General features: G+C 39.9%; 1 protein-coding gene across 3 annotated transcripts in view; it reads left to right on the top strand.

Annotated features, from left to right (window-relative positions):
* The window catches only part of si:dkey-49n23.1 (semaphorin-3D), a 152,310-nt gene that overhangs the window by 112,717 nt on the left and 11,876 nt on the right, over positions 1–27,717 (top strand). For all 3 annotated transcript variants that reach the window (XM_060910315.1, XM_060910316.1, XM_060910317.1), the window contains 8 exons: positions 2,386–2,528; positions 6,863–6,977; positions 9,151–9,220; positions 10,154–10,298; positions 14,055–14,277; positions 17,895–17,983; positions 19,877–19,912; positions 24,899–25,056. In XM_060910315.1, coding sequence (XP_060766298.1) covers positions 2,386–2,528; positions 6,863–6,977; positions 9,151–9,220; positions 10,154–10,298; positions 14,055–14,277; positions 17,895–17,983; positions 19,877–19,912; positions 24,899–25,056 — 979 coding nt within the window. The remainder of the gene's footprint in view (positions 1–2,385; positions 2,529–6,862; positions 6,978–9,150; positions 9,221–10,153; positions 10,299–14,054; positions 14,278–17,894; positions 17,984–19,876; positions 19,913–24,898; positions 25,057–27,717) is intronic.

Genomic DNA, 27,717 nt, shown 5'->3' with positions numbered 1-27,717 from the left:
GCAAGCTTTCACAAGCAAATACATGACTGATATCATGCCGACTTTATGACTACATTTATGATTATCATGTAGAATCTATAGCTCTACGTACCTTTATCTTATGTCGTTTCACAACACATGTTCTGACAGGAGGACTGTCTTTGGATCCGGCATAGCTACTAGTAGACCCCCTCCGGAATACTGGCAGTGTTGCCAGATTGGGAGGTTTCCCGCCCAGTTGAGCGGTTTCAAGTGCATTTTGGTGGGTTTTGAACATATTTTGGGCTGGAAAACGTCAGCAGTATCTGTTGAAACCGCTCAACTGGGCGGGAAACCTCCCAATCTGGCAACACTGTGTAGGCACTGCTGATGGTAGTAACACACGTTTGTGCTGAACTGAACACCCAAGAGATTCTTTTAAGCTGGGAAGGGTGTCAAAACAATCCAAATCGAAGTGTTCAGAGCACAGGACGGATGTCGGTGAGGGCTCCCACTTGTCACGAGTGCGCCTGACTTGCTTCACCCACTTCGCATGCAGCTCGGGATCTCTGGGAAACTTGAATAAACTTACCCCATCCTTGTGGGTTTTGGAGCAAAAGCTGGCAACACAATGCGAAGGCATAATAACTATATATGTAATAATGTATAATAATGTCTAATAAAAATACTAATAATGATAAACTGAACATCTGTCGCATCAACAACAAACTGGTAAGTTAGGAGGAAGGTTCTTTCGCTGACGTCATATAGCTCCTCCTCCTCCTTCGTCTCCTGGGTGCTGCAGCCCCGTCAAATTTGCCCAAATAGCCGTGTTTATCATCATAACTTGTAAAATAGGCGCCTTCATGAATTAATATATGGATCATCGGGAATTACTTTTTATGTTATAAAACATCGCCAAAGATGTCAAAAACGTGTCATCAGCACTTTAAGGCCATGACTTGGACCCTACGTTGTGCTCCTTTCTTCCAGGTTTAGACTTGTTTTTTTGTCTTGATTGTGAAGATTTGACAAGCAATGCACATAATGACTTAAGTATATAACTTTTATAATGAAAGTATTTTTACTTGAAACATTTGTCATTATTGGGAATTTGATCTGGTGTTCTACGACCGCATAATGGGTGCGATGTAGGTCTTAATTCTCATTTAAGTGGTCTTAAAAAGGTCTTAAAAAAGTCTTAAATTTATGGTGGTCAAACCTGGGGAAACCCTGCTTATGTACAGGACACGTTTTCGAATTAAATATAAAATTTCAGTGTCAACTAGGAAATGTAACATTTTTCCAACAGGCTCACTCTGAATCTGGTCAGATTGAATCTTAAATAATGGGCATATACGTACAGTAGTAGACTACAAAACCACTCCAAAGTGATTGTTATAGTCAAGGAACATACTTTGAATTGAAAATCATTTCACGAATTGTTGCAGCAGGTAAAATAAAAAATGCAGAAAAACTCATTTGAAACATTTGGATTTATTATAAAGTGATAATATTTCTGTTTTTTTTCTCATTATCTCATGAATCATGCTTATTTTGTCGCCAAAATGGGAATGTAGTGCATCATGTATGTGAATGCTAAAATTCTGATATTACCTGAGGATTTTATTTGCTTAAAAATCAACCCTTTTTTTCATGATCTGCAGTTTATGCGATACAAATGCACAGTGTAGTGCTGAGTTAATGTTTAGTCGGGAGTTATATTCCATTAATATTTTTAAATGCATTCAAATACTGAATCTTTTGAAAATAGTTTATATATACAATATTTAACAGTTATTCCACGAAATCGAGTCGGACATGAGCTGATAGCCGAGTTGGCTATAAGCCGTGTACGACGAGATTGAGTGGGATAACTGTTTTATTATATTCATATTCACTGGATTTTGAGAAACAAAGCATTTTTATTTTTAGCAAATTCGATAAATAACAATTTGGTACAACACATCCGACAAAATCGTTTCCGCTTAGTGTAAACAAACTGGCAAAATGACAGCAGCAATTTGTGAAAAATGCTATAATAATAATTCTTGAAAAAAAAATTACGTTCTTACCATCAAATACTTTTATTCCATATTTTGTTGCTTTTTTGGGGGGGGGTTGTTTTTGAGTAGTTTTTATTTCGTCCTCGGTCAGTTCAGCAACGCGCTCCGCCATTTTTTGTTTTTCTCTACTCATGGTATATGAGCTGATAGCCTAGTAGTAGAGTAGCCAATCAGAGCGCATGAATGTGGATTAAATAAATAAATAAATAAATAAGAAATTAAAGAATTGCAGTTTGTGTTCATAGAAATGGATGAAAAGACAAATGTCAGTTACATGCGTGAAATTGGTCAAGCGCACCTTTAAACCAGTAAGAATAAGACTGTATCGCAAGCACTTTTTCCATTGTCTTTTCCTCCACAGAACCAGAGTTCGTGGGCTCATACTCCATCCCAGACACACACAGCCTCGACGATGACAAGGTTTATTTCTTCTTCAAGGAAACAGCTGTGGAGTCCAACCAGCTGGATAAGCGCATCTACAGCCGAGTGGCTAGAGTGTGCAAGGTGAGCTGGCTGGCACTGGCTGTAATTGGCTAATGAAAATGAAATGCGATCCAGAAGGGCTGAATGAATGCGCCTTTTGTGCACGTCAACATGAACTGGGCATGGAAATTATGTATAAGCCTGTGTATTATCATGCCCAGAGTATTAGTGGTGTTATTTATCTTGGCGGGAATGAATCAGGTGTTTGTTTGCAAGTAATAGACCGACACAGAATTGCCAGTTTATTAAGGACACTCGTCTGGTGTCAATAATAAACTGGCACCTCAGTGTATTTTGGTCATGCTAGTTTTTCAGCAGTGTAGGCTGTATTTCATCTTTAATCTATCACGGAGTTGTCTTGTGTTTGTATTTTAGTGCCTCCATTTTTTTTTAGATCTCACCCAAAATTCTGAAATAATGGCTGTTATGATAAATAAAATAAACCATTACTCACAAACACTTAATATGCCTGGCTGTGCTTTGAGAAAAAAAATATTTTGTAGGCATTCCAGCTTAGTAAACCAATTTCACTTATAAATGCAACGGATTATTCAAATATTATTTTAGGACGTTTGCCAACCCTTTGAAAATGTATCATGTGCAATTCTGTGAAAGTTCAATTCTCTAACACTAGAGCAGACCATCCAGTTGTGCTGCGTATGTTCTAGGAGTCGTATCATATCAATCACTTCAAGTCCTGCTGTGACAGCTTTTTCCGCCCAGATTTTGAACTTTCACTCAGCTTTCGGTTTCACTCTGCGAAACTATGTGCCTGTCATACAAAACTATAACGCTGTATGGAACGGAAGAGGTAGTGCTCTGATCCTTGATACAGTAAAACTGCAGTAGACAGAATAACAGAACACATCCACACTTGACCAGGCAGAAATTTGGATAGCCTAATTCTAATTCAAAGGCTTTCTTTATTTTTATGAATTAAAAGACACGTCATGTCTTAAAGTAGTGATGGATGTCGTTTCTCTTTACTTAGCTGAGCGCTTCTTGACATAATATGGATTACTACAGTTGTGGAATAGGGCTATTTACTGTATTTTTATTATTTACTTTTTACTGTTTGATCTCAAATGCATTAAGAAGGCAAGCAATTCCACTCATTAATATTTGACGAGGCACACCAGTTAATTGAAAAGCATTCCAGGTGACGACCTCATGAAGCTGGTTAAGATAATGCCAATAGTGTGTCAAGCATCAAGGTAAACGCTGGCTACTTTGAAGAATCTAAAATATGAAATATATGCACATGTAGACACTTTTTTCTCCTTCCAAGAGAATATGCATACATGTCAACCTTTGGTCAATCAAACCTGTATAACCAACCTCCAAAATCCGTATTTCCCTTATAAAATCCGTATAAGATGCAAATGAAAATAATTTACCTAAAATTTGAATGATAATTAGCAATGATATATCCCAGTTACTTTTTATTCAATATTAATAACAATAAACCTTCAGAATGAATACAAAGTATTTTTCCAGTCTCACCTGTGAAAGGTAATCCCATGTGATCTCGTTTGGACGGTAAACCTGTTGGTACAGTTAAACGCAGCACATGAATGAGGCATCTTTATTCTCGGCTACTGTATACCAGAGACGGTTGAAGAATCTCCACTTTGCCCCATCCAATATGGCGGCGAGAATGACGTATGATTCTACGCAGAAGGCGGCGTCTATGTTTATATGTCTATGACTTCACGGTTGGCGGGATTCTCGCAATGCGGTGTGCGCATGATCAAAAGTGGAACGAAGTCTCGCTACCACAAGATAACGCACGATTTCATAAGACTCTTTACTGGCTGTCTGTTGTGTACAGTACATTTATCATCGTGGGAATTGATTATAGCTCTAAATAAATATTGAAGTTTTTTTAAAGAATCCGTATAACTTTATTTATACGCCCGTAAACTACGTTTATTGAATCAAATCCATATAAAATATGGACATTCCGTATAGGTTGACATGTATGAATATGATGCACATGGATGGTCTCAGATTGATATCTTAAATATTGCACTTTCTGAATTGAACATCGTGAAACACAATCAAACAAGTAATATGTGAAAGCTACAGCCTCTAATTCAATATGCCAGGATCTGGGGCTGTTTCAATGCAATACAAATTTTAATGGGGGGAAAAAAATATTAGCTTTGAGTAGTGTGAGGTGAGGTACACTTCCGTCACTACGACTGAGCTGAACAAAGGAGGAGAGTGAATGAGAAACAGGTATCACAAAAAACAACGCATTTGACGACATTTCTTTTCTTCATAGAATAGTAGTAATAAACAAAGAGCTGCATGTGTGGGATTGGGTGAGTTCCGTCAACATTGCATCAAAACATTTCTGATACAGTGGTGCTTGAAAGTTGATGAACCTTTTAGACTTTTCTACATTTCTGCATAAATATGACCTAAAACATCATCAGATTTTCACACAAGTCCTAAAAGTAGATAAAGAGAACCCAGTTAAACAAATGAGACAAAAATATTATACTTGGTCATTTATTTATTGAGGAAAATGATCCAATATTACATATCTGTGAGTGGCAAAAATATGCGAACCTCGAGGATTAGCGGTTAATTTGAAGGTGAAATTAGAGTCAGGTGTTTTCAATCAATGGGATGACAATCAGGTGTGAGTGGGCACCCTGTTTTATTTAAAGAACAGGGATCTATCAAAGTCTGATCTTCACAACACATGTTTGTGGAAGTGTATCATGGCACAAACAAAGGAGATTTCTGAGGACCTCAGAAAAAGCGTTGTTGATGCTCATCAGGCTGGAAAAGGTTACAAAACCATCTCTAAAGAGCTTGGACTCCACCAATCCACAGTCAGACAGATTGTGTACAAATGGAGGAAATTCAAGACCATTGTTACCCTCCCCAGGAGTGGTCGACCAACAAAGATCACTCCAAGAGCAAGGCGTGTAATAGTCGGCGAGGTCACAAAGGACCCCAGGGTCTAAGCAACTGAAGGCCTGTCTCACATTGGCTAATGTTAATGTTCATGAGTCCACCATCAGGAGAAAACTGAACAACAATGGTGTGCATGGGAGGGTTGCAAGGAGAAAGCCACTGCTCTCCAAAAAGAACATCGCTGCTCGTCTGCAGTTTGCTAAAGATCACGTGGACAAGTCAGAAGGCTATTGGAAAAATGTTTTGTGGACGGATGAGACCAAAATGGAACTTTTTGGTTTAAATGAGAAGTGTTATGTTTGGAGAAAGGAAAACACTGCATTCCAGCATAAGAACCTTATCCCATCTGTGAAACATGGTGGTGGTAGTATCATGGTTTGGGCCTGTTTTGCTGCATCTGGGCCAGGACGGCTTGCCATCATTGATGGAACAATGAATTCTGAATTATACCAGAGAATTCTAAAGGAAAATGTCAGGACATCTGTCCATGAACTGAATCCCAAGAGAAGGCGGGTCATGCAGCAAGACAACGACCTGAAGCACACAAGTCATTCTACCAAAGAAAGGTTAAAGAAAAATAAAGTTAAATGTTTTGGAATGGTCAAGTCTGACCTTAATCCAATCGAAATGAGCAGTTCATGTGAGGAAACCCACCAACATCCCAGAGTTGAAGCTGTTCTGTACAGAGGAATGGGCTAAAATTCCTCCAAGCCGGTGTGCAGGACTGATCAACAGTTACCGGAAACGTTTAGTTGCAGTTATTGCTGCACAAGGGGGTCACACCAGATACTGAAAGCAAAGGTTCACATACTTTTGCCACTCACAGATACGTAATATTGGATCATTTTCCTCAATAAATAAATGACCAAGTGTAATATTTTTGTCTCATTTGTTTAACTGGGTTCTCTTTATCTACTTTTAGGACTTGTGTGAAAATCTGATGATGTTTTAGGTCATATTTATGCAGAAATATAGAAAATTCTAAAAGGTTCACAAACTTTCAAGCACCACTGTATGTGCTTTTTCAAATCGGTGTAGTTGTGCCATAAATATTGAGACCAATGCACCAGTTCAAACAGGTCAACTTTTACAACCCTAATAAAATTGTAATGCTGTTTTAAAGATCCTTAATATGGTATTTTCAAGCCAGCACCAGTTTATAACATTTGTAAAGCATTTTAAGGCAAAACTATTACGTGTAAGCTCTTTAAAATCTTTCACTTTGAGAGATTGTTGAACGCAGTTCCTGGCTTAAGATCTTCTCAGCCAATTTGATGACTCACTGAGGAGCAAATATCCAAAACATCAGAATATTATTTTTGAAACTCTAATCCAGTTTGATCATTACATTTCACATCTGTTCATGTTATTGATCTCATAATGCCTCAAGTGACATAATGGTATCGTGCTTCTTGTTTTGTCAGAATGACATTGGCGGGAAGCGGAGTCTGATTAATCGCTGGAGTACCTTCCTAAAGGCCAGGCTGCTCTGCTCAGTGTCAGGCCCAGGAGGCATGGACACACACTTCGATGAGCTCGGTATGCCCACTCTCTTAAGACATTGTATATTCACTGGTGCAATAAAGACCTGGAATAAAGCCTAAAGGAAATATAAATTATATTTACTTCCATTCAAACATCTGTACAGTATTTTTCCATTCAAACACAACTACTGTGTTTTCATGATTCAACATTTAAAATGTAGCTCTGTATTTTTTTACAGGTCAGAATAAACCTCAGCTCCTTTGAGCACAGGCGACAGAATTACATGCAAAATTGTAGAGAATGGCGTTACCAGGGCCGGCTCTAGGTCTTTGGCTGCCCTAGGCGAGATTGAGTTTTGGCGCCCCCCCCCCAAGAAAAAACCCCTCTAATAACATCTAAATAACACTTTAATCTAATCACTCTATTCTATTACTATTAAACAATGTACGGTGCATGGACAATAAACAAGAAGTCATTTTTATCTTTTTCATTATTGTTATTATTGTTATCATTATTCACATAAAGTGTCACAAAGTAAAATGACCACACAAATTCAATACGTATCTCCATATAATGGGCAAAAACTCTTCCGCACCCTGTTCAAAGTGTAGTGTATGGACAATAAACAAGAAATTATTTTTAGTTTCTTTTTTGCTTTTAAAAGTTAAGTCATGGCGGCACGGTGGTGTAGTGGTTAGCGCTGTCGCCTCACAGCAAGAAGGACCTGGGTTCGAGCCCCGGGGCCGGCGAGGGCCTTTCTGTGTGGAGTTTGCATGTTCTCCCCGTGTCCGCGTGGGTTTCCTCTGGGTGCTCCGGTTTCCCCCACAGTCCAAAGACATGCAGGTTAGGTTAACTGGTGACTCTAAATTGACCGTAGGTGTGAATGTGAGTGTGAATGGTTGTCCGTGTCTATGTGTCAGCCCTGTGATGACCTGGCGACTTGTCCAGGGTGTACCCCGCCTTTCGCCCGTAGTCAGCTGGGATAGGCTCCAGCTTGCCTGCGACCCTGTAGAAGGATAAAGCGGCTAGAGATGATGAGATGAGATGAGAAGTTAAGTCATCTCTGAAGAATTAACAAATTAAATGAATAAAAATTTCTACAATTCTAAATTGTGCAAACTTAAGCACCCTGTTAGGACATCAATGGGCAGTATTTTCAAACAAAAGTGCTATTATGGGTACTTTGTTATTGAAGTAACATTACAATGGGACTCGTCTGGTCTTCCTAATGGCAAATTCCTTGATAATATCATCAAATGATATTTCTCTTGAGATCTCTTGGTTGATGCTCATCAGAGCAAGCCCATTCAGACGTTCTTGACTCATTGTTGACCTTAAGTATGTCTTCAGCAGTTTTAATTTTGAAAAGCTTCTTTCAGCAGAAGCTACTGTCACAGGTAGTGTAACAGCAGAGGTAAGGAGCGCGTATTTCTACATCCCCAGCCGCATCAGAGGTGTTGTAAAAAAGGTTTTCAACCTTTCATGAGCCAGGGTGCACTTTTTTCAATGAAAAAATCAAATGATATTTCTCTTGAGATCTCTTGGTTGATGCTCATCAGAGCAAGCCCATTCAGACGTTCTTGACTCATTGTTGACCTTAAGTATGTCTTCAGCAGTTTTAATTTTGAAAAGCTTCTTTCAGCAGAAGCTACTGTCACAGGTAGTGTAACAGCAGAGGTAAGGAGCGCGTATTTCTACATCCCCAGCCGCATCAGAGGTGTTGTAAAAAAGGTTTTCAACCTTTCATGAGCCAGGGTGCACTTTTTTCAATGAAAAAATCTCAAGGCACATCACCAATAGAAAATGTTGACTGAAACTAAAACGCTGTTGCCAATATTTACAATATACAGTCATTCTATAATTTTCCACGGTACACTTGGTGATCTCTCACGGCACACTAGTGTTCCGCGGTACTAGAGTTCGGCAGCACAGTGGTTGAAAACACTGTACACCACTGATGCACTTGGTAACATCTCCATTCAATAACTCCATCCCTCCTTTTTGGTGGGGTTTTGGTCGCCCTTGGCGCCCCTGGGCACACTTTGCGCTCTAGGCAATTGCCTAGGTCGCCTATAGCAATCGCCGGCGCTGGGCGTTACAAATAAACTCGTACCCAAAAAGATTGCTTATGGATCACAGAACGAGTGTGAAATTGTGGAGATTTTGAATGTATTATTCTTCTTGTTGTTGTTGTCGTTGTTCAAAATAGATCTTTTTTTATTTCTAGAGGATATATTTCTGTTGGAGACCAAAGAGCCACAAAATCCAATTATATACGGAGTCTTCTCAACTTCAAGGTAAGACCTGCTGCATCGCAGTTTATCAGCATGATCGATGCGACTTCAGATTGGTTTTGGAGATTAAAAAAGTAAGGTCAATTAAAGTATACATTACTGGGAGAAGTCTGGAGTTATTCATGTGGCATTTCGGATTTTTGGTTCTTGGATGGGACGTGGTCAACTCTTGAACGATTTTTCTGTTGTCTGAAATAAATAAATCAGAAAGAAATGTCGAGAAAAAAATCAGTTATTTTAAAAAAATATATTTTTTTAATGATTCATTTGCCATAAGGTTCAAATTTATACGAATGTTTCATGATTAAAAATAATTCTATGTCTTGAGATTGTTAGCCATACTGAAACTATTGATCATTTTAGGCTAAGTATCAGTCTTTGGTTTGATCCCTTTGAATTTAATACTGGCTTGCTGCAGGATCCCTAAAATTGCGGTTGCTTAAAGGTCATCTTAAGAACAAGAAATGCTTTGTCTCCTTAATTCCAGCGATCATGTGGTATTTCCGGGTGGCGCTGTATAAAATGAAGGTATCCGGTACGGTAGTGTTCCTAATAATTGCTGACGAAAGATTTGGATGATAAATCTGAATCATACATTGCTGGAAATGGGTTTAAAAAAAAAATCTCAGTGCCGTGACACATTTGGGAAAATAGATCTGGAATAACTCCCTCTTTGCACCGCACATCCATGATCATTTATGTAATTTGATTAAATCTCTTTATCCTGCCACCTGACATCAGAACTCCTACGCCCTCAAAGACAACAGTTTGAGTTTCGACAGTCTCCTCCTGACTCTTCCAAAACAATCTGCCAAAGGAGAGGGAGGTCCACAGGCCATTCAGGAAGGGTCAGAGGTGACCAGGCTCAAGGGCGTGTGTTATTCTAACTCAGCAGCAGGCCAACACTCACTTCCCCTTTTTCTGTTCTTTCAAAAGCTCTGTCTTCCGAGGCTCGGCCGTATGCGTCTACTCAATGGCGTCCATCCGAGCTGCTTTCAATGGGCCCTTCGCCCACAAAGAAAGCCCTGACTACCACTGGGTGGAGTACAAAGGCAGGATCCCATACCCACGTCCAGGGACGGTGAGTCTGCTCCAGGGAGATTCTGTATGCGTGTGAATGAGGGTTTTGGAAAGAGCAGTGAGCATAACTGAAGAAACTGAAGGCATAACTGTGAAAACAGCTGTGGGTTTTTGGTTGACCGTTGATGTCTAAGCCCTAACAGAGCTCAAGTAACAGTGTGGGATGGATGAATGATGAATATTGACTTGACATTCATGATGTGCTCGGTTTAAATCCCAGTTGAGCTGAGCTTCATGTACCAATCAAACCCTTAACCCTGGCATGCAACTACAATTAATGGTATTGTAACTTACACCAATGCTTAGGTTCAGTAGTTCTCAGTAATATACACCAATCAGTCGTAACATTATGACCAGTCAGAGGTGAAGTGAATAACACTGATTATCTCATTTCGGTGGCACCTGTCAAGGGGTGTTCCCAGTATGCAGTGGTTAGTACCTACCGTACCAAAACTGGTCCAAGGAAGGACAACTGGTGAACCGATGATCGGGTCATGGGTGTCGAAGGCTCATTGATTCATGTGTAGCATAGCATGAAGACTAGCCCACATGGTCCAATCCCACAGAAGAGCTACTCTAGCACAAACTGCTGAAAAAGTTAATGCCAACACCTTTCTGTTTTAGCCAGCATTAACTTTTCAGCAGTTTGTGCTACAGTAGCTGTCCTGTGGAATTGGACCATATGGGCTAGCCTTCATGCCCCATGCGAATCAGTGAGCCTTGGCTACCCACAACCCTGTTGCTGGTTCACCGGTCGTCCTTTCTTGGACCACTTTTGGTACGTACTAACCACTGCATACTGGGAACACCCCACAAGATGTGCCGTTTTGGAGACGCTCAGACCCAGTCATCTAGCAATCACAATTTGGCCCTGGTCAAAGTCACTCAGATCCTTACGCTTGCCCATTTTTCCTGCTTCCAACACATCAACTTCAAGAACTGACTGTTCTCTTGCTCCATAATACAGTATATCCCACCCTTTGACAGGTGCCATTGTAATGAGATGATCAATGTTATTCACGTCACCTCTCAGTGGTCATAATGTTATGGGTGATCGGTGTATAATAGAAAGCACATTTTCCTTCCATGAATAACATACATACATATACTATATATTCCATATGATTGCATATGTTGCAGTCACAATCCTGCTTCCATCATTCCTCACTTTGGCTTTGCTTGCATGGGAGGCTTATAAAAAAGCTGGTAGGCACTTTCAGGGTCATGCTTTCGCACATTTGTTAAAAGTGCTAGAGGTGTGTGCTGTTAACGCATATGCCTCCCTCCAGGGAAAAACTTGGCGAGGGCGTTAGCTCTTTGAATATGCTTGACTAATTATGAAAATCAACATCGTAAAGAAACAGCGAGAGCCTTTTAACATCAAGGTTTTCATGGTTCTGTAGAAACTCGCATTCATTTCCTGAAAAGGGAAAAAACAAGTTATTTCCCAGATATTTAGATGCTGACACTTTCCATATGGCCATCCACTATATTTCCATGATTTCAGATTTTCGTGATTAATATCCAGCTGACAATAACTATGTGAGTTATGAGTAAACATAGCCATAACTAGCTATGAGAACACAGAGGTCTGGACCTTAAATGATATAAATGGGTGAGGTTATGTGAGAGCATACAGTATAAATATCAGGACAATTAGTTCATGCTGGTAAAATACAAATCTCATCATTATTTACATTTATTTACACTTGTTTTAGGAGTGATATCTGCTTGCTAGTTGCAGTAACACAAGCTGACGACAAACTTAGCTGGTTAAAACAATGAAACGCTTAATAGTACCTTAATTTTTAGCTACAGGATTGTGTAACAGTGCTCACTAATAACTTGCCATGAGCGAGGGGAACTTCGGTGTTAACTAGTGTACTAATCAGATGTGGACAGTAACGAAGTACATTTACTTGAGTACTGTACTTAAGTACACTTTTTGAGTCTCTGTACTTTACTTGAGTATTCTTTTTTTGGAAACTTATGACTTTAACTTCACTACATTTGAAAGACAAATATTGTGCTTTTTACACGACTACATTTCAATCAAGGTCCTTGTTACTATGAAGCAGCTTTGAAAGTGGATGTTTTTACTTTTCTTTTTTAAAACGTGATTGTTTTTTCACAGGTGACACTGAGACAGCCGATCAGTAATCACTAGGGTCACGTCACATCCATAGACTGGATAAAATCAAGTTCAGTGATTTCTCCATAGCGTTATTTGAACATGATCAGTTGATGGCAGAATGGAAGGAGGCGGTTCTTCTAGGGAACGTACGCACCCATGGCCCATGAACCCATGTTTCAGTTTTCTGAAAGGACTAAAGATTTGTTTCGTTTTAAATGTTTGCTTTGTTTGCCTAAAACGAACCATATTACGGCCTCCAAAAAGTCGCCATCCGACCTGCGGAAGCATATCTGTAAACGTCTGTAAACGTTTTATTCCAAGAGAAAGCTTGTAATGTAGTTGTCTGTGCTTTTAGAGCTAGCGATAACGTCGCAATAGCTATGCAGTCTGGTTCGTCAAATGACTTTCTATGGATTTGCCCACCAAGTTGCCGTAGCCTTGTCCACGGCTAATGTTAACACATAGCCCAGTGCTGACATTTCATTCATTTTTTTACACAAGGTTTGCAGACCAACCTATCTATTTCTTTGTAGATTTTGCTTGGGATCTTCTTTGGTTATCTTGATTTGCCCATGCGTTAAAGGAAAATTTACACAAATTACCCCAAATATATTTGGCCATCGAAGAGAAATTTGGTGCTTCTTTAGTTACGGATTGGAATAATCAGGGGAATTCACCTCTGCTTCAGTCTTAGTTGTTTACACCAGATCCCCCATGCATTAACTCGGACACTGTTAGTTAGCATGTAAACATGGAGTTACGCTAACATGAATAACGTTAACTTATCTGGAGTCCTTTCAGAAATATGGTTTAGCGTAATCTTGCCAAATAAACAATGTAGAAATCTTTCTTTTCTAGTAGCATTAACTACCCAAGATGATTTTGAGTTTGAAAAGAGTTTGCTAGCATGTCAGGTGGAGCTTCACTGACTAGCTAGCTTAATGTTAAACCACCATGATGGCACAGCATGCGTTCATTTTGAGAATTCACAAAATAATCCAGTCGGTCGCTTCAGAGGCATTAGGTTTTGTAAGCGTTGTGTCAATAATACAACGATGCGTTGACAGAAAATGTACTTTTAATACTTAAGTATTTTTAAAAGCAAGTACTTCAGTACTTTAACTTAAGTAAAAATTTGACTGGACAACTTTCACTTGTATCGGAGTAACATTTGACCAGCGGGATCTGTACTTTGACTTAAGTAATGAAGTTGGGTACTTTGTCCACCTCTGGTGTTAATGATACAGTACTGCATAATCTGCAGGTAATGTAGAGTTGCCTATACGGTATTATGTCTATTAACATTCTGTCCTTCTCTTTATCTTGACCTAGATAGAAACAACTTTTGTGACATTCTCATAGCACTAAAAGTGACCTAATTAGCTGGCTAACTTATATAATATCTTCCAATCATGGGAGGTGATACTGCCACGTTACAGCTTTCAAATATCGGAAAATGATGGATATTATCAAAATTGAAGCCATTTTTACCTATTTGAAGGTAACTGTCATACATTTCAAGATAGTAAAAATTAGGGGTTAATTCAAAATCTAGTTACCGATTTGGTTGTAATTATTACTTCTGTCTAGCACACATATAATATTCCCTTCATGTTCCCTCAGTGCCCAAGTGAGACGTACGACCCGTTGCACAAGTCTACCCGTGACTTTCCCGACGAGGTTATGACCTTCATGAGAGGCCACCAACTGATGTGGGAGCCAGTCGTGCCAATTCACAGACGGCCACTGTTTACTCACGTTAACGCCCCCTACAGACTGAAGAAGTTGGTAGTGGATAGAGTGGATGCAGAAGATGGTCAATACAGTGTTCTACATTTGGGTACAGGTATGCTGGCGAAGTAGCTAGAGTGATCCGATCCAATTCCAGCATATGAGATTTCATTCCCTGACAAACTCTTTCCCTTACGACTTTATAAAAATACAAGACAGAAAGACTCTGGAATTTACTTGGGGACTAGCAAGAAGAGCAGATTGTAAATTATAAACCAAGCCCAGTGCTGACATTTCATTCATTTTTTTTACACGAGGTTTGCAGACCAACCCATCTATTTCTTTGTTGATTTTGCTTGGGATCTTCTTTGGTTATCTTGATTTGCCCATGCGTTAAAGGAAAATTTACACAAATTACCCCAAATATATTTGGCCATCGAAGAGAAATTTGGTGCTTCTTTAGTTACGGATTGGAATAATCAGGGGAATTCACCTCTGCTTCAGTCTTAGTTGTTTACACCAGATCCCCCATGCACTACCAAAACAATGTCTGACAGTTTTTCTTTGCACAATCCTGATACTGAGATTATGCAAGATGCTATTGCCTTGTGTGCAGAGTCTGTAAACTTTGCCATGTGTATGTGAATCATTTAAGATAAATACAGACTCTGGGAGCGTCTGTGTGCAGAGAGCATTCTTCTCCGCTCAACCCATCCGAGTCTCCCCACAGCTTGTAAAGAGAGCAGAGTAACAGCTGTTAGCCATCCGGGAGTCATGTTCATCCTCATTTAAGCTCTGTGTCACCCGATTATATTTACCTCTGCTCAGTCAAGAGGTGATAGAATAATCGCACAGCATGGGATGCATGTAAAATGAGCGTAGGGAGAAGAAGAGGAGATTAATACTGAAGACGAAGGACAAACCAAATGCTGATGTGACTGCAGTTGTATCATACAACTCCAGTAGCCGATATATACCAGTATCCTGTTTAATATCATCTGTCTTTTGTTATCCTGATAAATGCAATGAAAAACTAGAAGGACACTTAGTAGAGTGCATACCTCTGACAAACCACATATTATCAACATCAAAATCAAATCGCTTGAACCTTTGATAATACTAAAGCTGTACACCAAATTTCATCAAAATCCTTTCGCGACTTTTTGAGTTACTCTGGGAACAGACAGATAAACAAATGGAGGCAAAAACAACCTCCTCCAACAAAGCTGGTGGCAGTAATAAAATGGTTCAATTAAAAAAAAAAAAACAAGACCATTTGTTTTGAATTTACTTTTGATGTTTGCTTTTCAAATGCAATTCTAACATCTGTTGCAAAATATCCATCTTTATCCCTGTCTATTATATGAAACAAAACAAGATTTTATGGGACTAGGATCATAAAATACTTTCCTTGCTTGAAAATCCTTCTCATGACAGATGGAGCTGTGCACATAATTGACTAAAATTACTTTTTTGTTTCAGATTTAGAAACACCAGTAATACAACAAATAAGAAAATATGTTTTTAATTAGGAAAACAGTTTTCATTGGCAACCCCAATTCCAAAAAAGTTGGGACACTGTGTAAATTGTAAATAAAAACAGAATGCGATAATTTGTAAATCACGGAAACCCTATATTTCATTGAAAATAATACAAAAACAACATATCAAATGTTGAAACTGAGAAATTTTATTTATTTATTTTTTTTATTTTGATGTCAGGGTGGCACGGTGGTGTAGTGGTTAGCGCTGTCGCCTCGCAGCAAGAAGGTCCTGGGTTCGAGCCCTGTGGCCGGCGAGGGCCTTTCTGTGCGGAGTTTGCATGTTCCCCCCGTGTCCGCATGGGTTTCCTCCGGGTGCTCCGGTTTCCCCCACAGTCCAAAGACATGCAGGTTAGGTTAACTGGTGACTCTAAATTGACCGTGAGTGTGAATGGTTGTCTATGTGTCAGCCCTGGGATGACCAGGGTGTACCCTGCCTTTTGCCCGTAGTCAGCTGGGATAGGCTCCAGCTTGCCTGCGACCCTGTAGAAGGATAAAGCGGCTAGAGATAATGAGATGAGATGAGATTTTGATGTCAGCAACACGTTTCAACAAAATTGGGACAAGGGCAAGTTTACCTCTGTGTTTCATCACCTCTACTTTTAACAACACTCTGTAAACGTTTGGGAACTGAGGAGACAAATTGCTGTAGTTTTGAAAGAGAAATGTTGTCCCATTCTTGCCTGATATACAATTTCAGTTGCTCAACAGTTCGGGGTCTCCTTTATCGTATTTTGCGCTTCATAATGCGTCAAATGTTGTAAGTGAGAGACAGATCTGGACTGCAGGCAGGCCAGTTTAGCACCCGGACTCTTTTACTATGGAGCCATGCAGTTTTAATATGTGCAGAAAGTGGTTTGGCATTGTCTTGCTGAAAGAAGGAAGGCCTTCCCTGAAAAAGGTTTTGTCTGGATGGCAGCATATTGCTCTGAAACGTGTATATATCATTCAGCATTAATGAGGCCTTCCCAGATGTACAAGCTACCCATGTCATGTGCACTAATGCCCCCTCATACCATCACAGATGCTGGCTTTTGAACTGTGCACTGATAACAAGCCGGATGGTCCCTCTCCTCTTTAGCCTGGAGGATGTGGGGTCCATGATTTCTAAAAAGAATTTATACTTTTGATTTGTCAGAGCTCGGGACAATTTTCCACTTTGCCTCAGTCCATTGTAAAAGAGCTCAGGCCCAGAGAAGGTGGAGGTGTTTCTGGATATTGTTTATATCTGGTTTTGACTTGCATTTGTGGATGCAGTAATGAACCGTTTTCACAGACGATGGTTTTCTGAAGTGCTCCTGAGCCCATACACTGCTTTCCACTACAGACATGTGTCTGCTTTTAATGCCGCGTCGCCTGAGGGCCTGAAGATCACAGGCATCCACTGTCAGTTTTCAGCCTTGTCTCTCGCATACAGAGATTTCCCCAGATTCTCTGAATCTTTTAATGATATTACGTACCATAGATGATGTGATCCCAAAATCTTTTGCAATTTTACACCGAGGAACGTTATTCTTAAATTGCTGCACTGTTTGCCCACGCAGTCTTTCACAGAGCGGTGAACCCTGCCTCATCTTTACTTCTGAGAGACTCCGCCTCTCTGGGATGCTCTTTTTATACCCAGTGATGTTACACACCTGTTGCCAATTAACCAAATGAGGTTGATTTTGTTTTTTTTGTTTTTTTTTTAACATTACACAACTTTTTCAATCTTTTGTTGCCCCGTCCCAACTTTTCTGAAATGTGTTGACATCAAATTCAAAATGAGCGCATATTTAAAAAAACAAAAACAAAAAAAACAACAATAAAATTTCTCAGTTTCAACATTTGACATGTTGTCTTTGTACTATTTTCTCTGAAATATAAGGTGTCCATGATTTGCAAATTATCACATTCTGTTTTTATTTACAGTTTACACAGCGTCCCAACTGTTTTGGAATTGGGGTTGTAATATTGTTATTCTCTGGTCAGAATGACAACTGTAATCTATCCAATCACTAACAACATGAATTTTTTCACGAATTTGTTTATTAGGAAAATATTGGAAAATCATAATTTTTTTTTGTTTCACTCTTTAAAATTGGTTATTTTCATAGTATTAATGGTTAAATGGTTGGGTGCGATATCTTCAGTACATGTTTTATGATAATGTTTATAGTGCAGCTATCTTAAAGTCAGTGTCTGTTTTTAGATGATGGCAAGGTTCTGAAAGTGGTATCCATTCCCAAGGAGAACTGGGAAACTGAAGAAATCATACTGGAAGAGTTAAATGTGTTTCAGGTAATTCAATTTTGTCATACTCTCGACACTCAAGCGACATACACTCACACTTTTCTTCCAATGTCTTCATCTGTTCACCTGCCACATGATCTTTAGCCGTATCCATTTAGCTGTCTGATCTCAGTCTTCCTGGGAGAGCTCAGCTTCCTTAACAGAAATAACCTTTTATAAGGAAAAACAGGCCTGTGTGTTTCCCAGGGTCCTTCAGCCTCCTGACCAAACTCAGACAATGGGAGAAAAGAGTGAACAAGTAGGCAGAAACAACAAATGACTGAGGGGGGGATCATCTTTGTTTACTTAGCAAATGAAAAGCGGATATCATTTATTCAAGGCTGTAGACAGCTAGGAACATGTTGGTTTTCCCCAGGGACAAACAGCGGGAAGTAAATGGAGACAAACAAGGTTGTTGTTTTTTTATAACCTTGGGTTCCTCAGTTAATAAGAGATGCCAAAGAAATGTGAGACAAAATGGATGAGTTAAAGACTTTTCACAACACCAAGGTTGAGGTTCCCAAAAGGCATTGTATGGCAATAGCTTAAAAATTGTGTTGAAAATACGGCTCTGGCAGTATCTTTTCCAGTGCTCGTTTTGGTCTGCTGAAATACTTTTCTACGCCCACAATTTGACAACCCTTGATTTAGAAAATCCCTGACAAACGCATTTAAATGCCTATCTGGCCAATGCGCATGGCTACAAGATCCATCCGTGATCCGTAACCGCTTATCCTGTGCAGGGTCACGGGCAAGCTGGAGCCTATCCCAGCTGACTATTGGCGAGAGGCGAGGTACACTACCGTTCAAAAGTTTGGGGTCACCCAGACAATTTTGTGTTTTCCATGAAAAGTCACACTTTTATTTACCACCATAAGCTGTAAAATGAACAGAAAATATAGTCGAGACATTTTTCTGGCCATTTTGAGCATTTACTCGACCCCACAAATGTGATGCTCCAGAAACTCAATCTGCTCAAAGGAAGGTCAGTTTTATAGCTTCTCTAAAGAGCTCAACTGTTTTCAGCTGTGCTAACATGATTGTACAAGGGTTTTCTAATCATCCATTAGCCTTCTGAGGCAATGAGCAAACACATTGTACCATTAGAACACTGGAGTGAGAGTTGCTGGAAATGGGCCTCTATACACCTATGGAGATATTGCACCAAAAACCAGACATTTGCAGCTAGAATAGTCATTTACCACATTAGCAATGTATAGAGTGCATTTCTGATTAGTTTAAAGTGATCTTCATTGAAAAGAACAGTGCTTTTCTTTCAAAAATAAGGACATTTCAAAGTGACCCCAAACTTTTGAACGGTAGTGTACACCCTGGATGAGTCACCGGATCATCACAGGGCTGACACATAGAGACAAACAACAACTCACACTCACACCTACAATCAATTTAGAGCCACCAGTTAACCTAACTTGCACATCATTGGGGGAAACCGAAGCACCCATGCAAACTCCACGCAGAAAGGCCCCTGTCGGCCACTGGGCTCAAACCCAGAACCTTCTTGCTGTGAGGTGACAGTGCTCACCAACTTTCCCATTACTAATATAAAGAAAGAATCAGCATTTTACAGGTAGAACAGGAAACATTCATCCGTGTCACATTCATCAGACACAGGATAGTACTCTTTCAGTTACCGTCTTCATAAAGTAGAAGAGAGTTGTTTGAAAAGTCAAGGACCATTTGTTGGCAGCATATGGAGGATAAACGAAGCAATGAGCCAGAAAAGCCTGTAACTTGCACAACAGCCAGAGATGAACCTCTTGTTCGGTGCCAACAATGCATGTCGTCCTTCACTTACCGTACCATACTCCCTAAATCAGGAGGTGATTCATGTCACCATTTTAATGCATACTGACAATTTGTTTTCTCCCTTTTATCTTCTAGAGTCCGATCCTGAGCATGGAGCTCTCTACCAAGAGGGTATGTAAAGCTATTTTGTGGGTGGTCATTTAGTAGCAGTATTTAATCGTGTTTAATGACTTCCCTTTTGGGAGATTAGCAACAGAAGAGGAAGCTTCAAGCTAGAAACATGTGCTCATGCGGTGAAACTGATTATTTTTAAAGCTATAATTTAGCTCCTTTTAATAGATTTTCTAATTTCTCTTTCCCTAGATAACACAAGCTGTTGCTTTTACAATAACTGCAGTTATCACCCTTATTTTGTCTTCTCCTGGAATGTCGTCTTTATTTGTACTGGTTTATACATATACACTTTATGGCCAAAAGTACAACCCCGATTCCAAAAAAGTTGGGACAAAGTACAAATTGTAAATAAAAACGGAATGCAATAATTTACAAATCTCAAAAACTGATATTGTATTCACAATAGAACATAGACAACATATCAAATGTCGAAAGTGAGACATTTTGAAATTTCATGCCAAATATTGGCTCATTTGAAATTTCATGACAGCAACACATCTCAAAAAAGTTGGGACAGGGGCAATAAGAGGCTGGAAAAGTTAAAGGTACAAAAAAGGAACAGCTGGAGGACCAAATTGCAACTCATTAGGTCAATTGGTAATAGGTCATTAACATGACTGGGTATAAAAAGAGCATCTTGGAGTGGCAGCGGCTCTCAGAAGTAAAGATGGGAAGAGGATCACCAATCCCCCTAATTCTGCGCCGACAAATAGTGGAGCAATATCAGAAAGGAGTTTGACAGTGTAAAATTGCAAAGAGTTTGAACATATCATCATCTACAGTGCATAATATCATCAAAAGATTCAGAGAATCTGGAAGAATCTCTGTGCGTAAGGGTCAAGGCCGGAAAACCATACTGGGTGCCCGTGATCTTCAGGCCCTTAGACGGCACTGCATCACATACAGGCATGCTTCTGTATTGGAAATCACAAAATGGGCTCAGGAATATTTCCAGAGAACATTATCTGTGAACGCAATTCACTGTGCCATCCGCCGTTGCCAGCTAAAACTCTATAGTTATAGTTTTGATCCAGAAGCGCAGACGTCTTCTCTGGGCCAAGGCTCATTTAAAATGGACTGTGGCAAAGTGGAAAACTGTTCTGTGGTCAGACAAATCAAAATTTGAAGTTCTTTATGGAAATCAGGGACGCCGTGTCATTCGGACTAAAGAGGAGAAGGACGACCCAAGTTGTTATCAGCGCTCAGTTCAGAAGCCTGCATCTCTGATGGTATGGGGTTGCATTAGTGCATGTGGCATGGGTAGCTTACACATCTGGAAAGACACCATCAATGCTGAAAGGTATATCCAGGTTCTAGAGCAACATATGCTCCCATCCAGATGATGTCTCTTTCAGGGAAGACCTTGCATTTTCCAACAAGACAATGCCAAACCACATACTGCATCAATTACAGCATCATGGCTGCGTAGAAGAAGGGTCCGGGTACTGAACTGGCCAGCCTGCAGTCCAGATCTTTCACCCATAGAAAACATTTGGCGCATCATAAAACGGAAGATACGACAAAAAAGACCTAAGACAGTTGAGCAACTAGAATCCTACATTAGACAAGAATGGGTTAACATTCCTATCCCTAAACTTGAGCAACTTGTCTCCTCAGTCCCCAGACGTTTACAGACTGTTGTAAAGAGAAAAGGGGATGTCTCACAGTGGTAAACATGGCCTTGTCCCAACTTTTTTGAGATGTGTTGTTATCATGAAATTTAAAATCACCTAATTTTTCTCTTTAAATGATACATTTTCTCAGTTTAAACATTTGATATGTCATCTATGTTCTATTCTGAATAAAATATGGAATTTTGAAATTTCCACATCATTGCATTCCGTTTTTATTTACAATTTGTACTTTGTCCCAACTTTTTTGGAATCGGGGTTGTACATGGAGACGTGACCATCACAGCCATATGTGGGCCTTCCTGAATTTGTTGCCACAAAGTTGGAAGCGCATAATTGTATAGGATGGCTTTGTATGTTTTAGCATGACAATTTCCCATTAACTGGAACTAAGGGGTTGAGTACAGTCATGTTCTAGCATGACAGTGTTGCAGTGCAAAAAGCAATGTCTGTGAAGACACGGTTTGCCAATGATGGAGTGGAAGAACTTGAGTGTCCTGCACAGAACCCTGACCTGGCTAATGCTCTTATGGCTGAACATGAGCAAATCCCCACACCCATGCTCCAAAATCTATTGGAAAGCCTTCCCAGAAGGTTATAATAACAGGGACTAAATCTTGAACGGGATGCTCAAAAAGGATACGTGGGTGTGATGGTCAGGTGTCCACAAACTTTTGGCCTTACATTGTACCGTATTTCCAGCTCGTTTCTGTGATAAAGCGGACATTATTGGATTATGAATTAATTTGTGTTAAATTATACTCTTGCAGCATATGCAAACATGAAGTTGGGCTTTATCCCAGTATCTGTTCTTAGAATAGCAGATTTAATATGTCTGTGTGAGAACACTCATTTGATTGCCATTTGATCCACAGTGATACAATCAATCCATTATTTTGTGATCTATGAATATAATTTTGTGATTGTGAAGCATTTCAAATTTATCAACAACTCACAATATGCCCGAATAGAGTTTGTCACAGTGGTCAGTAACGTTTTCCAGTGTAAGAGGCAACATCTAGTAGGATAACCATGATTATTCTATCCACATTCACTGGATATGAGCAGTTGCGCGCTCTTATTGGCTACTCTACGACTAGAATATCAGCTTATATACCGTGAGCAGAGAACAACAAAATGGCGGAGCGTTTTGCTGAACCAACCGAGGACGAAATAAAAACTATTTGAATAATAATAATAAGTTAAATTTATATAGCGCCTTTCAAAAAACCCAAGGACGCTTTACAATTATAGACAAGGAAAGAAAAAATAAATAAATAATTTGATAAAAAATAAATAAATAAATAAAAAATAAAAAGTCCACCAAGTAGGGGTCAGGATGTAATTCCTGTGGTGTAGCAGCCACAGTCCCACCAAAAGGTGCACGAAAACGAGTCCCACATCTCCAGCACCGCCACCGTGACGCCGCCAGCAACATTGCTCGAACACCACGCCATGGATCCACAAAGCAAGCAGAGAAGCACCGCCACGCAGAGCGCTGGTATGTCCAGACCGTCTGCACAGCCACCGCGACGCCACCCAGCAACATCGCTCGGAACATCACGCCAAGCATTAAAGCGCAGAGCGCTGGACAACCACGATGTAAAATGAGCAACGAGCTCACTGCAGTCCATAGCTGGGAGCACAGGCATCACCCACAGCGAACCAAAGCCTGGAGGGAACCGACGCCCAAAACTGGGTCCGGAGCTACACCACAACCGGCGGACAAAACACTCAAACAAACATCAAACTACACAAACACACAGAAAAAAAAATACAATAAAATAAAAAAGCTCTGGTGAGAAGTGGCAGCCAGAACGCGCACGACGTACTCTCAACCGGAAACGGAAACGAAAAAAAAAAAGATCCCCAAAAAATACAAAAAAAAGCAACAAAATAAGGAATGAAAGTGATGGTAAGAACGTATCTTTTTTTTTTAATTTTCAAGAATTATGATAGCATTTTTCACAAATTGCTACTGTCATTTCAACGGTCTGTTAAGCGGAAATTATTTTGTCGGATGTTTTGTATAAAGTTTTTATTTACTGAATTTGCAAAAAATACAAATAAAAAGGCTCGGTTTCTCAAAACCCAGTGAATGTGCATAGAATCAAACAGTTATTCCACTCAGTCTCGTCGTACACGACTTATAGCCAACTCGGAGCTACGCACCTCATCGGCTATCAGCTCATGTACGACTCGATTTCGTGGAATAACTGTTAAATGTCTGTTCAGATAGGATTACGATTATAAGACCACATTTCAGTTTGTTGAAGAATATTGTTTTGGGCAGCAACTTTCTCAGTGGTGGAGGCAGAAAAATAAACCCTACTGAGCTGGATGATACGTAAGGGCTGGGTGCGATTTGCTGGGGGGGATGGTGGGGATCATCCCCCCCTCTGGTTTTTATCTCTGCTGAAAAAAAATCCTCGGGGACAACCCCGTCAATAAAACAAACCAAAAAAAAAGTTGACATGACAGGCATGTTGTGACACAGTTTTCTATGGTCTACATTGCACTCATTTTCAAAATGACCTGAAGTGGCAGCTTTGATGTTCACGAACGTCCCCAGCAAATAGATACATTGTAGATAATAACAATATCTTTGCGTTCTATGCAGGGATGCAAACAGCGCGCCTTTTGGCGGATGCTGCCTTTTTCACGGCCGATTTTTTTTTTTTGGGGGGGGGGGGGGGCGTTGGAGTGTCTGATTATAATTTCAAAGTAAATTCTGTATTAAAATTACTAAATAAGCAAATCCGTTACAGTCCATGAAACAGGAAGTATAAGGATGAGAAAAAAACAGTTTAAATCGGAAAGCTGCGCACAATGTGAACTGCGCCATCAGAGCAAACTGTTCATTTAGTATTCATGTATTTTAGTGTCACTGTCCATTTAATCCGGAGGGAGAGAAACATCACAGCAACGTGACAAGCAATGCGAACTTTGTTGTGTGTTAGTGTTCGTGTATTTAGTCAGAGAGATAGGAAGATGAATTTACTATCTCTGGTTTAGTGTTCGTTTTCATTTAGTGTTATTCATTTGATATCATCCAATGTTATTGAGCTGTTAGCCTATATCATGACGTTTCATGATTAAAAAAAAAAAATCCCCCCTTCTGGTTTTTTGACAAATCGCACCCTGCGTAAGGGGTCCATTTAAAAGATGGAATTACACCAGCTCTGAATATGCGTGAAATAATTTCTCAAAATGTTGTTAATGAGGTGTTACCTGATTAGTGTAAGAAAGTATAAGTGGTATTTCTGAAAGTCTTCCAAGAATGAAGCATGATATAATAGGATACAGTAATGTACAGGCCAAACATCTTCACATTTTTCCCTCTTTTTAATAGCAAGCTCTATTTGTGAGCAGTGCAGAGGCGGTGGCTCGGTTGCCCCTGCAGCGGTGTGAACTTTATGGGAAAGCCTGCGCCGACTGCTGCCTGGCCCGGGATCCTTATTGCGCCTGGGATGGCACCACCTGCACCAATTATTTCCCCACTAACAAGAGGTATCTTTCTCTCTGGCCTCATATGGAATCTGTTTCTGCACACTGACATGACGCAGCGTATTGTATGCTGCATCACGATGTTTGCCTTTTTATTTTTATTGATGAACATGAACTCTTTGAGGCTACAGGGTGAAATTGTGCCAGAGGCAGATCTATAACTGTGCTGTGCTCAGTCGAATATCTATTTTTTTAATGTGCAACTGTTTACAGCAAGGATGGAAAGCAGCCAGTTTTGTTATGAGGGATGTAAGAATTTGGTATGCTGCTGTTTTATGTGGATATGATGCTCCAGGCACAGCTAGATTCATGAGTAAGGAAGCTGTAATGAAGTCTGCATAACCAATAAAACAACGTGTCTGTTCTGGGCCAGGAGTGTTAGTGTGGGCCTAGTTATGTGTTCTGTGTTAAACTGAGAGTTATAATACTTCCCACTGCTATCTGTTAGTAGTCAAAGCAGGTTGAAGCCACACAGATTAAAACCCTCTGGGGTCGAGAGCTTCACCGGTGAAGCTCGACAGGTTTAGAATGAGGAGGTCATATATTTAGATAAATATCTTTGCAAGTTTTTCATTATACAAGCATGATCAGCATATTGACAGAAACTTTATACTTTACACTTTCCTGTGTGCCCACTGCCAAATAATATTATAGTTTTTACATTACCTAAATTAGATGAAACATAAAACTTGTCACCTTACTCAGTCATACCGGAGTCGGAGCGCTGAGCGCCCACTTACTCATTCATAAAAGACTATTCACATGGTAATGGTATGATAATCATTTTCACTCTTTCGGTTTCGTTTGGTTTCTCTTTCGCGGTGGGAACACCCACCGTAAATAGGATAAAATCTGTCAGACAAAGTTTAAGCTATTTGGAGGTAAAACTTGCTGCGAGATGGCACGCGGATTTTATGCGCTTCAGATGATTCAGGACCGCGATTCAGTTCATGATTCAGGACAGCGATTCAATTCAATCTTGAGAACTGTGACACTGATGATGAGGGGCGGCTTTTATTTACTTACTTACTTACTTACTAACTTCAACTTGATCCAGCTGAAGATCAGCTCGAGTAAGTGTAAATATTTCTTCTATTTATTATGAGCAGATCAGTTGATATGTGTGCACTGTAGTGCATACACAGGAAAAATGACTGAACAGTTTTTTCCAGAGTTAAAAGTATTTTCCTCAAAAAATAGTTAATTTTGCTCGATTTTGAGTTTATTGAGTAAAATTTGGAGTTGGAGTGAGAGCAAAATTACAGAGTAACTGTGTAACAGAGTTGGTTGTGGCTCTGAACTGAGTAATATAGTACAAGAGTTAATTTCAAGACACACTAAATAGAGTCAAATACCAAACTAAAGTCAAATACCAGATAAATGAAGCTGTTGTAAAAAGCAGTTTTAGAATTGTGTTGGAATGTGTGAAAAAACATGACTTTACCCATTGTGACTTGACCTGATGGGATTAAGAGCTGGCAGTGAGAGGGATTTTCACTCTTCTCATTGAATGGAATGGAAATGTTTTACTCTTCTCATTGAATACCCCTCCCACGACCAACCCTTTATCCCAAAACAATAGGACATAAATGTTTTGATGGCCAGTTAATTGTCCAAATCAATGGAGCAAATATAAATTTTTGTGCTTGAGCCATTCCTAAGGGCCTCTGCATGCTCTTGCGACAAGGCTTTCGCAGATAGCTTTTCGCAGACAGTTGTAATTTATCGTTGAGCAGGGAGTAATAGGCGTGCGCGATGTTATTCACCGCCACAACGCAAGAGGGCGCAAAGTCGTGAAATCGCTAGGAGTAGTTGGTGGGTGTGGTTAGTGGAGTGTTTATCCTCCGGTTACTTATAATGACTAGAACTGGAGTCGTATAAATGTATGTACTTCCTCGATCAACCGCTCTTCGTGCTGCTCCATCTTCACTCGTGTTTTTAAAAATGGCGGTCGTGAAAACAAAACAAACCGGGAAAGTAGGGAAGTGGAAGTGCGTGTACAGCGGATGTAGAGTGGACCAATCAGAGCCCTCTTGTCTGCGACACTGTCTGCGAGGCTTCTGCGGTGGTCACAATTTTTGGGAGGTGCGCGCAGAGCCTCTGCGAAGGGGGGGGGCTACGCAGATGCCATCTGCGATGCCATCTGCGAGGACTGCGTTGTCAGCATAAATTGACCTTAAGACTGAACACAGTCACCTCAAGTGACCCAAACGGTTCGACACAATGGGTAAGGTCATGTTTTTTTCCACATATTGCAACACATTTCTAAAACTACTTTTTACAACATCTTCATTTATCTGTTATTTTTTTAAAGTACAATTATGACTTACGTACTACATAGATATTATTGTAGCTGAGCTTGTGCTGAATATAAAAAAGTCATATGACATTGAAAGTACTGCTTAGATTTGTTGAAACTGACAACAAAATCAGAGCATACCAAAATCATTAGAGTGCCAGAAAATACCGTCAGACCCCAGAGGGTTAATTTCACTAACGTGACTGTGTATGATGTGTGTGATAAGATGAGAAATGAAAAGGTGTATTGAGAAAAGTGAAAGAGTGAATGTGTAATTAGTTTTTTTAACTGATGCAAATCAGGGTTTTTTTTTAATTTTTTCCCCTTTTTTAAATGTCAGACAGTTTTGTAAGTCTTATTTTTGT

This window comes from Neoarius graeffei, chromosome 26 (assembly GCF_027579695.1).
Source record: "Neoarius graeffei isolate fNeoGra1 chromosome 26, fNeoGra1.pri, whole genome shotgun sequence".
Taxonomy (NCBI): domain Eukaryota; kingdom Metazoa; phylum Chordata; class Actinopteri; order Siluriformes; family Ariidae; genus Neoarius; species Neoarius graeffei.
The sequence above is the reverse complement of the archived record's forward strand: the minus strand, read 5'-3'. Positions and strand labels throughout refer to the sequence as shown.